Raw genomic sequence first — 13,498 nt, 5'->3', positions numbered from 1 at the left:
AACAGGATAAGAGAACCAAATATAATGCAGAACATTGTTTTCTGTATTAAAATACTTCGTGTCTTTCTTTTAGGATATTAATAATAACAATAATAATAATCGTATGGCCACAGCTACCGTGTGCAGACATTTCAATTTGACGCCATCTGGCTGTCTGCTTGTCAATTTCGACGTTCCGTTTTACTCTAGGCCTACTAGATAGCAGACCGAGTAAACCGAAACTCTCTTGGGCGTACATGGCTGAGATTGAATGAATTTTATCGGGTAAACACCAAATGTGTCACCAGAGATCTTTTACATGTTGGCATCGTACGACATGGAGTGTCGAATGGACTTTTCTTCCGCCCTCCAAAATCCGACTACCTTTGCTGGACTCTTGGAATCCGGAGGCCAACACTCTACCACTGATCCACAGAGGCAGCTTTCTTTTAGGATAATATATTATTATTATTATGCTCGGCTTCATGGCTAAATGGTTAGCGTGCTGGTCCCATACACTGGAAACTTACTCTTAATTTGGGTATTACCAGAGACTTATATGCCCTCTCCTTTACATCCTTACTGCAACCCCTAAATACCCTCACAACCATGTGCAGAAATCGGTACCCTTTACTTACAATCACATTTATGTGATTACCACAATGAAGATCTTTACTTATATCAACACGTACATACTTACAATGATCCCCATGAGGAACTTTCACCCCATCAATGCAGTAATGAAAACTGAGTGGACTTTTCCTTTTTTTTTGCTTTACGTCGCACCGACACAGATAGGTCTTATGGCGACGATGGGACAAGGAAGGGCTAGGAGTGCGGAGGAAGCGGCCGTGGCCTTAATTAAGGTACAGCCCCAGCATTTGCCTGGTGTGAAAATGGGAAACCACGGAAAACCATTTTCAGGGCTGCCGAGGACTTTTCCTATTAGCGAAACTCACAACCTGACTTAACACCGTTTATCATCATATTATTGCCTGCTGTCCATCTCGCAACATTTTCGAAGTCTTTTTGCAGTTGCTCACAATCTTGTAACTTATTTATTACTCTATACAGTATGACATCATCCGCAAAGTCCAACTCGTTGGCTGAACGGTCAGCGTACTAGCTTTCGGTTCAGAGGGTCCCGGGTTCGATTCCCGGCCGGGTCAGGAATTTTAACCTTAATTGGTTAATTCCAACGGCATGGGGGCTGGGTGTATGTGTTGTCTTCATCATCATTTCATCCTCATCACGATGCGCAGGTCGCCTACGGGCGTCAAATAGAAAGAACTGCACCTGGCGAGCCGAACCCGTCCTGGGATATCCCGGCACTAAAAGCCATACGACATTTCATTTCATCCGCAAAAAGCCTTATCTCCGATTCCAGTTGTTTACTCATATTATTTAAGGTCCAGTAATATTGCCTTGAGGAATTCCCCTCTTAATGATTGCAGGATCATTATCAACATTGAAACACCAACTGCATTTTACAGTAATATGAAGGAATTATTTTCAATAAAATGTCAACTCATTATTTTTATGTACATTAATTTATTAAAATATTAATACAATGGAACATGAGAAAACATGTCAAAATGATACACTCCTCATCTTGCAGCCATTATGAACTCATTGGTACTGTTTTACATTAAAGCTAAGCAGGGTATTTTGGAAGGCAAAGAAAGGTACAATGCTATTAAATAATTATGTAGAAGACACATTGAAAAAAGAAAAATAATTGCCAATGACAAATACATTAGTTCCAGAAATAAATGCATGGCAGCTTGTGCTGAAATAATGAAACTGCTAGGAAGGTAACAAAGGAGCCTGTAACCATTATGCCAAATATACTGAATGATTCATTTGAAAATACTGTAAAAAACATGTCTATAAACTGGAAAATAATCTTGACTCACGCAAGGAGAATGAAGATACATTTACAGATATGCTGAGTAAACTATAAACTACCATGAACAAGTGAAATAAAATATACATGACATGAAGTTGCACCTAAGGGATATTTTTCAAAACAGTTAAAGAACTCAGGAATTCCAGGACAGATGAGTACAATGGGCTCTCCTCAAAACCAAATGAACATGTTTGCATATTGTAGAATGCAAAGAACAGTCACAGCATGTACATGGATACTGAGGAAATACATATTTTATATTCAGAGCAAATCAATGGGCAGCAGAATGAATGACCTGTTACACATTCTTTGCTGACACTATAAAACTCATCTGTCCTCCTGCTTCCAACCTTACATGAAGTGGAACTTTCCACTGTCACATCATGAACACATTTGTGGACTGTTTTTGTGTCTCTGCCTTATATATTGCACAGCTTTGCTAAGTTTTCCTTTATTTACTTTTCACAACCTATCAAACACTTTGTGTTTTACCCCTGACATCACAGCATTTATGCTCTTATCCATCCTACTGACTCGAAGACCTTCCATTACCACTTGTTTTAGGACTCGGTGGAAGACTTCTAAATGCATACTGGTATTAATGTGCACTTCTAATCGGTAACAATAGGCCCTCTGATCACAGCTACTAGCATATTCCTTTTCGAAGTACACACCAAACTCTCTACATGTGTCATTATTTTCACAAGCATGTAGGAAGTTGTTGAGCTCACTGTGGAATTCAACTACGTTTTCACACTGCAACAATGTCCTTAGGTGTTTGTTACACAATTGCTTTGAATGCCTGGCTACCATGAATTTTAGAGGAAATGTTCTTTCTCCAAGCCCTATCCATATGCATAGAAGTTTCTTCAAAGGGGCACCTGTGACTTCAACCCATGCATTAGAGAATGAAGCCTAATTATCAGTTATCAGTATCTGCACAGGAAAATCAATTGCAGATATTGATTATTTGACAACATACCAAAAAAAAAAAAAAAAAAAAAAAAATGTCAGCACATTGCAGTCTGTTCGATTAGAGTAACAGAATGCAACAGAGAATCTCTCATTGTATTCATCTAACATCAATAATGTTGTAAGTGAGAAGTCACAAGCATTTGTCCCACGAGTACTGCCAATACAAATGATTTATTTTCCCAAACTCCACAAGCATTACTTTCTGCGCATCAGTCATAATTATTAATACAGAATCATTCTCTGTCAATCCGTATTCTGGGTTGGAAATCCCTTGTAATTTACCAAACCGGACATACTCATTACCTTGTTCTTTTAACCTATCTATCCAAATGCACACACTTTCTACATCTTTCTGACTGTATATCACTATCTAATCTCAAATCACGAACAATATTACTCAGGTCATGTCTTTGCAGAATCTGCTTAGTATCTAAATTGTCTGTGATATTTTTCAGAACAGTGTCAAAGGGAATATTCTGAGCCAACTGGCCAGCAATCTGTTCTCTCTCTCTTCATTTGACAGCAGGATATGCCCAACTCCTCTGTGATGTCCAAAATGTACATTATTGTAAATAACATGCACACTCAATTATTTATTTTACATGAACCCTGAAATTTCATATGCCGTATTCCCTTTCCTCTTCTTTTGACCAATCCACTGCAATGACAGAAATAAGTAGATCCTTCAAGGGCTGTAGTGCCATGGGGTTTGGTTTGGTAGTTGTTGATGTCCTCTTATGTCTTGGTGGACGAGTTAGAATATATCTGGATTGAGTTTTTTTTTTTTCCCCTTTGATTTCCAAACTTTAAATTCTTGAAAAGAATAGAAAAATTTAATTACTAGTTATTAACATTAAGATAATAATAAACTCATTGCACAGCTCAACTTGTGTTATGGTAAGGGTCATTCTATAAAAACTCAAACTACAACAAATTAGACATTTACTTTTTTTTTTTTACTAAACTTGTTTGTAGAGTACTCGTTCCTGCCTGGTGGCCATAATTGTTAAGGCATTGAAGTCTGCGCACTCTAACACCGTGGTTAGCCGGTTCAAGTCCCCTTGATCGAAAACATTTTGGAAACCAGGGTAGAGGAGGTGGTGATATACAATTTCTAATCAGTAGATTGCGTGCCAAAAGCCTGGAATAAATTCCAAACCTCTCTGCAGTGCTCATATGGAGTGAGGGCATATGACTCTGCTGATGGTGATTCGTCTGTCGGTTGGAGATGTTAAGCCTTGAGCAGCCCCCTTGGTGCTATTCGACAGGAGTAGGCTATGTGCCGGCACAGTGTTTCACCCTCTCCCTTCCTACTATCATATATCACGTCATTCATTTCATCTCATTAATTCCTCTGATGAGGCTGACGCCAGGAAGGGCATCCGGTCCGTGGTAGGCTATTCGCATACTCGGCACAAACAACATTCAACCCCGACTATCTGTAAGCCTACAACATGCTGCTCACTGCACAATGCGGGGACAACGCTCTCGAGATCTCTCGAAATTTCTCGCGAGAAATAGTGCCTGCGCTAGTCCCGAGAAATCTCGAGACCCTGTCTCAGACTGCCCATCACTAGTATACCGCCTTCCTCAACCTGCTTCCCATCCGTTTCTGGACATGCCTTATGCATTCCAGTTTTTCAACTATACAGTCAGCTCCATACGGTTGGCTTTCACACACTGCCTTGTAAGCACTGGAGTCTCCATCTCCGAGATACTTTACATACCGAACACCGTACTTTTGGACAATCTCCGAGATACTTTACATGCCGAACACCGTACTTTTGGACAGATCTCCGAGATACTTTACATGCCGTACACCATACTTTTGGACAGAACGACTAAATATTGCCTTCGTTCCAGCAGCCTCCCAACTGCCACTTGAACCACTATAGTTTTTACCACAGGTCTCTTCATGTTTCTTACTGTGACTATCACTCACTGATTAAAATATATAAATCTGAATTAATGAAATACAATATTAAAATATTCACGAAATAAAATTCTCAATTGTCAAACTATGTACTCACACTTAGTACTTACCCGATTACTTACACGTACAATAGTCGACGGGCGCCAGCTACAAATAGATGTAGCGATAATAGAATGAGAGTATTATCTCTACGGTGTGGGGTAATAACCTTACTATGACAGCATAACATATCGGTTGTGGGAAAAGGAGATTGGCGTTCGGTTTCCCCATTAAAATGCGAGGATATCTGATATAAAACAATTGTATTTGGTAATGTACAAAACATATTCTTTAAATACTGACTAACTAGCGAGACCTACTGCGATAATACAAAAGAAAATATAAAACTGACATAACTGAAAGAAACTGTAGACATTAAATTTGAAATTTTCTTGACTGGACATTTAAAAGTTATGTGATATAAATGGTGATTCCCAAAGGGAATCTGAAATATTTGTCCCGAATGAGTAAATTTATAATACCAATGTTAATGATCCGTTATTGGACATTATAAATTTTCCAGCTAACTGATTCCTGGTTGCCAGCGTTTCGCCCTCATGTGCTAGGTTGGGCTCGTCAGTTGGTACCTAGCACACCTACCAAGACGCTGGCCAGTGCATACCGTGGAGGCCACTGCATAGGCTACTTGGAGCCACCAGCAGTGCCAATGCACTTACAAGGGGGCATTCCCTACTCGTCACCACCGATTTCGCTCAAATTTATAGAACATGCAGGGCTTGGCTAGAAATGGAAATATCCATAGTGGGAACTCCAGATAGCAAAGCGTATAGAAAATAAAAATAAAAATGTTGACGCGGGTCTCGAGTGTAAACCACTTACATTACTCCGCACGCCGAGCAGTTGCTGGCGTAGCGGTAAGTGCTCGGACTGGTAATTCGATGGTCGTGGGTTCGACTCCTCGCGTGGAGACTTTTCTTCTGTTAACTTTTACATTATTCATTTTCCAATTACGCAAAGAGGTGAATAATTTATGTATTTCTATGCAAAAGGCATAGAAAAAGTAAAAAATTGGGATTTCATTGTCAGACTTTTGTGGCAAGCATCTATTGTTTGTGTACAGCCGCCAGGAGCAACCTTCACTTGTCATGTGAAAACGAATCTTGCAGTAAAACGACTATTCACATTTATTGCACATTCCCCAAGGAGGGGACATAGCCAGTAAAGGAGAAAAAAAGAATAATTTCTGTTTGAACACATCGGGAAAATTCGCAACTCCATGTTTTCTACAATTGTGTGCTCATTAAAAAATTTACATCCTATATGCCTTTTGTATATAAATAAATAAATAAAATAAATAAATAAATAAATAAATAATATAAAAATTGAGAAAAATATTCTCCACATGGGGAGTTGAACCCACGACCATAGAATTACTAGTCCAAGCTCTTACCGCTACGCCAACAACTGCTCAGCTTTCGCAGTAACGTAAGTGGCTTATACGGTGTGAGAACCGTGTCAACATTTTTATTTTCTATACGCTTGGCCATCTGGAATTCCCACTTCGGGCACTTTCATTTCTAGCCAAGCCCTGCACGTTCTATAAATTTGAGCAAAATCTGTGGTGATGAGTAGGGAATGCCCCCTTGTCCGAGACTGTCTCACCACCAAAAATTGATGCCTGCTTGGCCATCAGATGATATAAATGTTGATTCCCATAGGGAATATGAAATATTTGTCCCGAATGAGTAAATTTATAACACCAATGTAAATGGTCCGTTATTGGACATTATAAATTTTCCAGCTAACTCATTCCTGGTTGCCAGCGTTTTGCCCCCCGTGTGCTAGGCTGGGCTCATTAGTTGGTACCTAGCACACCTACCAAGACGCTAGTCAGTGCATACCGTGGAGGCCAATGCGTAGGCTAATTGGCGAAATGCTGGCAACCAGGAATCAGTTAGCTGGAAAATTTATAATGTCCAATAACGGACCATTTATACATATATATATATATATTTTTTTTTTTGCTAGGGGCTTTACGTCGCACCGACACAGATAGGTCTTATGGCGACGATGGGATGGGGAAGGCCTAGGAGTTGGAAGGAAGCGGCCGTGGCCTTAATTAAGGTACAGCCCCAGCATTTGCCTGATGTGAAAATGGGAAACCACGGAAAACCATCTTCAGGGCTGCCGATAGTGGGATTCGAACCTACTATCTCCCGGATGCAAGCTCACAGCCGCGCGCCTCTACGCACACGGCCAACTCGCCCGGTACCATTTATATTGGTATTATAAATTTACTCATTCAGAACAAATATTTCAGATTCCCTATGGGAATCAACATCTTAATCATTCCTCATGCTTGTCATTATGTTTTTTCCTAACAGCACACATAAGACAGTGCTTACTAACTACTTCTATGTCCAACACTTCGCCTGTGTCCACAGAAACTACCGTCGATACACCATGAAGGGACTGGTGGCCTCGCTTCATCGATGTGCCATCACCAGATACACACAAATCAGTAGGTACACTATACTCATTGTCACTCACAGCCTGTTTAGCTACAGCAGTCATATTCTTCTCACAAATTACACTGAGACTCTTTTAAATGACAGTATTTAGAGCAGTGAATCTTGCAGGAGGTGGCGGCATATTCATAATGCCACAAAATAAGTTTGCACCCTCTTTCCCTACTCCAATACATCTCATTCCGTACACAAATCGAACGTTTACTTCATATTGCCAGTTAGCAAACCTTGAAGTTTTCACCGACTAACTACTTTTGCAGTTATCCCATACTATTTGGAGATTACAAGCAAGGCTTATTCGCTTTCCATCATCAATAAGATGCATACTCTGACTTCCACACTGTGTACAACAACATGCAGTATTTATAGCAGCAGAGAGAAGTTCAATGTCAACCAACCTCAAACCACTATTTAGGCCTATGTCACATTTCACACGCTCTTCGAATAGTCCAAGTTTCAGTTTCTGACAGGAGGCACTTGGTGTGGTTTTTACTGGGGGAATGATATTTCCAGCTTTGTCTCCTGCAAATTTATCAGTTATTGCTGAAGTAGGATTTCTAACCTTATTTACGAAACGCATCTTGTTTCTTGAAATTATATTCTCTATTTGAGTAATTTTAACTTTCTTAAAAATCCTAGATGAAATACACAGATAGCAAAAGACATTAGTTTATGTATTTTACTTGATGTTTACATGGAAACTAGTGATGTACGCGAGTGATGCCTGGAATCGCGGTACTCGACTCTTTCGAGTCCAGGCTCGGGCTCGTTTCGCTTGCAAAGACTCGATGACAGCATGACGTCACACGTTCGCTCTCTCGCCCGCTCTTGGATGAATGGAGCATATGTCCAAGTGGTTGCCGAGGTTTTATGGGATTGCGACAGACCGGTACGATATAAATATTCTTAATGAGTGATCAAAATAAATAATCTGAATTTTATGATGGCTTGCGAAAGATAATACTACAACTATATACGCATAATAAAGTATGAAAATATCCGTTCGCGGCGTCTCTCATCCACTCCACTGAATATGCCCTATATTCTAATAATGATAGCATAGCTTATCTGGCCTTCAGCCCAACTTGGCAGGTTCGATATTGGTTTAGTCCGGTGGTATTTGAAGGTGCTCAAATACGTCAGCCTCGTGTCGGTAGAATTGCTTGCACATGAAAGAACTCCTGGGTGACTAAATTCCTTCACCTCGGTATTTTTGAAAACCATAAAAATGTACGTAGTTGGACGTAAAACTCATAACATTATTATTATTTATATTATTATTATTTAAAATCACTGTCACGGTGTCCGGCTCCATGGCTAAATTGTTAGAGTGTTGGCCTTTGGTCACAGGGGCCCGGGTTCGATTCCCAGCAGAGTCGGGAATTTTAACCATCATTGGTTAATTTCCCTGGCACGGGGCTGGGTGTATGTGTTGCTTCATCATCATTTCATCCTCATCACGACACGCAGGTCGCCTACGGGAATCAAATCAAAAGACCTGCACCCGGCGAGCCAAACCCGTCTTGGGATCTCCCTGTACTAAAAGCCATACGCCATTTCATTTTTTTCACTGTCACGGTATGCCTACAATCGTCCGAGGGGACAGGTGAATAGTTTATACTTACATCATACTTTCGGCAGATATAATGTATAATTAGGCGTCCAGAATGTGATGCATGTACACGAAGCAAATTATATATATTGCAACACATGACAGTGCAAGGGATAAAAACCGAGTGTAGTCTTCAGAAGTTGAGCGAAGGTCGAAGAATATCGGCGGGATGTAAGCAGTACTTTTTTTTTGCACCGACACAGATGGGTCTTACGGCGACGATGGGATAGGAGAGGCCTTGGAATTGGAAGGAAGCGGCTGTGGCCTTAATTAAGGTACAGCCCCGGCATTTGCCTGGTGTGAAAATGGGAACTCACGGAAAGCCATCTCCAGGGCTGCCGTCAGTGGGATTCGAACCCACTATCTCCCGGATGCAAGCTAACAGCCGCGCGCCCCTAACCGAACTGCGTGTTTCTGTGGTGATTTGTAGTGTAGTGTGTTGTGTGAATATGAAGAGGAGTGTGTTGGGACGGACACAAATACCCAGTTCCCGAGCCAGGAGAATTAATCAGAAGCCAGGAACCTCTGATCCGAAGGCCAGTACTCGGACCATTCAGCCAACGAGTTGGACAATAAGAATAAGTGATACTACAGCACATATATGTTTCTGAACGCCCTACACATGTATCTTTGCAATAAATTCTCTGGCAGTAATATTGTCATTCTTTCGCACAATATTATTACAAGTTTTCCTACAAGGACGTCGCGGGAATACTATTTCATAGCTATCATCAAATCCCTGGTGGCTACTTCTAGGCTGCACAATAATAATAACAATCGCTGCCGTTATCGACATTAGAAAAGGTCCCCACCACCACAGTGTGGAAACTGTCCCCATCCCACGCTCATCTTCAGTCCTACGTGTCTATCTTTCAAGTTGACGGTTTGTTAGTAAGTCATAAATATTTTGCCTTTGATGATAATTATCGTAACAATCAAATTATTGACGACCGATGACTCAATAAAATCAATCATCAGCAGCAAACATATTTCAATCCACATCACAAAAATATTCTGTGGGTGACCCTGGATGCCGTGCAATGCAGTACAATAGATTATAGTCCTAAGGCATGTCCACAGACAGTGACACTAGTATGCTTGGACTCGAGTATACCGATTCTGAGAGCACGTTACTCGATTCTACTCGACTCCGTCGCTAGCCCATCAATAACGGAAACAGTTTCAACAATAAGAAATCACATGAGGACAAACACACAGCCGTCTAGATCAATGCTCCAGTCATGCCTACAATAATAGTGCAAAAAAGGTAATAGTTCTTGAAAGTACCTGGAAGAAATGGGAATAAAACTTGACAGGTGGGCGCAGAAATGCACGTACGTGAATTTTTATAGTTTTATGGTACTTAGGTACATTTTTTTACAACGAAACTTTGGGAATATGTTTATGAGACTCTGTGCTATGATAAAATAATTTCATGCATTTTCATTTGAGTCATCTTGGAAGAAATGTTACCTCTGATCTCTCTCCTCTTAACTTCACATTACTTAAAATACAACCTGATCTTCAAGATCAGTTAAAACTTAGTGTGAGCAAAACAGAGTTACATATATTTAAAAGTTCAAACTGACCTGCAGTGTTAACCTTTACCACTCGTCTGTCGGGTGAGGCCCGACATTACGATATTCCCGTTCCGGTCGCATGTCGGGGGAGACCCGACACGGCATTTTATCGCCCTCCGCTCGTCTGCCGTCTCTTAGCAGACAAAATACACGATGTTATACTGTACTGCCATCATTTGGTTCCGCGTGGAACTTTGTAGAATCCAGATACTATTCGACAATCAGTCAAAAATCCATTATTTAGATGGCAGTGTAGCCGTCAGCTGTCAAATCACGCACATGAAAGCTCGAGCGATAGTAAACAAACATGGCCGCCATGTGCTCTTCTAGTCATATATATGTTGTATATGTCAGGCAACACACAAAACCTCAGTATTTTCGCACCTCTGCTCCTAATGAATATATCTAATAGCATTTCACGATGCCTAAAAGTGAACAGACGATGGTCGGTTTGTGTACCGTAACCCAACATGTACCTGATGCTGACGGCTGGCACAATTATAAATCAACAGATTCAGATTTCAAGAAAGTGCCGTTTACAGTGGTTTCAGCCTACAAACTACCGCGAGGTATGAAAACAGAGACTGAATAGAGTTTTTCAATTGCTTTTTAGCGATAATTTGTACACTAAATTATTAAAGAAACCAATCGGTATGTGATAACGGTAATAATAATAATATTCATCATCATCATCATTTCCCTTTATCCAGCTGTAGCCGGGTAGGGGCAAATATGGTTCCTCTCCACTTTCTTCGGTCTTTCCACCACTCCTCCTCCAACACTGTGTCCCAGTCCAGGTTTCTTTCTATAATGCTGCGTTGGATGGTATCCTTCCATCTCAATCGAGGTCGTCCACGGCCTGTCCTTCCTTGGATTTGCATTTCCATCACCTTTTTTGGCATTCTTTCGTCGCTCATTCGCTTTATGTGCCCAAACCATCTTAGTCGGCTCTTCTCTATTCTATCATTCATTTTTTCCACTCCAATTTCTTCCCGGATTTTCTCATTCCTTATTTTGTTTCGTCTACTCTTCTGTATCATACTCCTCAAGAATTTCATTTCGGCTGCCTGTATTCGACTCTCATCCTTCTTTATCATTGTCCAAGTTTCTGCTCCGTAAGTTGTTATGGGTACGTAATACATCTTGTACATAGTATCCTTTGCTTCCATTGGCACATCTTTGTCCCATAACATATTTCTTACACTATGATAGAAACAACTTCCAGTTTGAATCCTTTTACTAATCTCAGCATCCAGTCGAGCATTCTCCATTAATTCACTCCCCAGGTATTTAAACGTTTCCACTACTTCCAGGGGCTTGTCTGCAAGTCTAATCTGACCTTTCCCTTCTTTCTCCCCTCTCGTCATAACAAGAGTTTTACTCTTTTCTACACTTATTTTCAATCCACATTCTTCAATCTTCCCATTCACCACATTCAACTGTTCTTGAACCTTCCTGTCGTCTTCTCCCCAAATCACAATATCATCTGCAAATAACATCATGTTCATTTCTCTTCCTCCATATGCTACTTTTGCTGTTCTCATGATGTCATCCATTACTATTGTAAACAGGATTGGTGATAGAACACTTCCCTGTCTCAGCCCACTAGTTATTTTGAACCAACTTGTCCTGCCAACTTGTGTTTGCACGCAACTACAACATTCCTTACACAATGCCATGATCATTTTTATTAATCCCTGTCCAATTCCTTTTTGCACCAGACTGTCCCAAACTTTCGTCCTAGGGACACTGTCATATGCCTTTTCAATATCAATGAATGTCATCACCATATCCTTCCCGTACTCCCAATGCTTTTCCATTAGCTGTCTCATAATGAAAATGGGCTCTATTGTTGATCTTCCACTTCTGAAACCAAACTGATTTTCCTGTATCTGCTTCTCAACCCTCAACCTTATTCTACTTTCCAGTATTCTTTCCATTATCTTAGCAACATGGGATATTAGAGTAATTCCCCTGTAGTTCTTCAAAACTTTCTTATCACCTTTCTTGAAAATTGGGATGATTATTCCTTTTTGCCAATCCTCAGGGACCTCCTTATTCTCCCAGACATTCCTGAGAACCCGATATGTCCACTGCAGGCCTACAGCTCCAGCTGCCTTTATCATCTCCACTGAAATTTCATCTATTCCAGCAGTTTTTCCATTCTTCATCTTTCTTACTGCCATTTCAATTTCATTCATTGTAATTTCTTTATCCATTTCTTCGTCAACTAATTGTCTTTCCTGGTCGTCCATTGAATGACTGTCATCCGTTCTTATGTTCAGCAGCTTCTGAAAATACTCTCTCCATCTATTTCTTATTTCTTCTGGCTTTGTTAAAATTATGCCACCTTCATCCTTCACAAATCTGGTGTTTACTTGATCTCTCTTTTTGTTTCTTAAGATACCATACAGTAATTTCATGCTGCCCTGCAAATCATCTCTCAATTTCTGTGTGAATAAGGCCCAGCTTTTCCTCTTTTCTTCCTCCACTACTTTCTTGGCCAAATTCTTTGCCTCCACATATTTTCTTCTACTTTCTTCAGTCTTAGATGTTTTCCATGCCTTCCATGCCATTTTCTTTTCCCTCACTTTAATCTTTACCCTATCATTCCACCAGTGTGTTTCTTTGTCTTTCACATTTCCTGATGTTCTACCACACACCTTTTCTGCACATCCAACTAGTGCTTCCTTAAATCTTTTCCATTCCTCTTCAACATTCCCCACCTCTGTCCTGGGTACCAAGGGTATTATTTCCCTTTGAAATTCTTCTTGTACGCTTTTCTCCTTGAACTTCCATACTTTAATTCTTTTCTCTCTTCTTAATTGGGGTTTTTCAATCTTTCCAACTTTCAATTTTCCTATCACAACTCTATGATCTCCACCAAAGGCTTCTTCAGGCATGGCTGTTACATCTACAAGGTTCTTCCGGTGTTCTTTCTCTACGATTATATAATCAATCATGGTCTTTGTTCGTCTGTCT

At 40.4% G+C, this 13,498-nt stretch overlaps 2 protein-coding genes across 2 annotated transcripts in view; one reads left to right on the top strand and one right to left on the bottom strand.

Moving 5' to 3' along the window:
* Window positions 1–7,370, bottom strand: part of LOC137497065 (neurotactin-like) — a 28,027-nt gene extending 20,657 nt beyond the window's left edge. Inside the window, exon 1 of the mRNA XM_068225690.1 lies at window positions 7,206–7,370. Coding sequence (XP_068081791.1) covers window positions 7,206–7,370 — 165 coding nt within the window. The remainder of the gene's footprint in view (window positions 1–7,205) is intronic.
* The window catches only part of LOC136857363 (serine/threonine-protein kinase PLK1-like), a 692,893-nt gene that overhangs the window by 655,792 nt on the left and 23,603 nt on the right, over window positions 1–13,498 (top strand). The gene's annotated exons all lie outside the window — the stretch shown is intronic.

This window comes from Anabrus simplex, chromosome 1 (genome assembly GCF_040414725.1).
Source record: "Anabrus simplex isolate iqAnaSimp1 chromosome 1, ASM4041472v1, whole genome shotgun sequence".
Lineage (NCBI taxonomy): Eukaryota > Metazoa > Arthropoda > Insecta > Orthoptera > Tettigoniidae > Anabrus > Anabrus simplex.
This window is presented reverse-complemented; position numbering and strand designations above follow the sequence as displayed.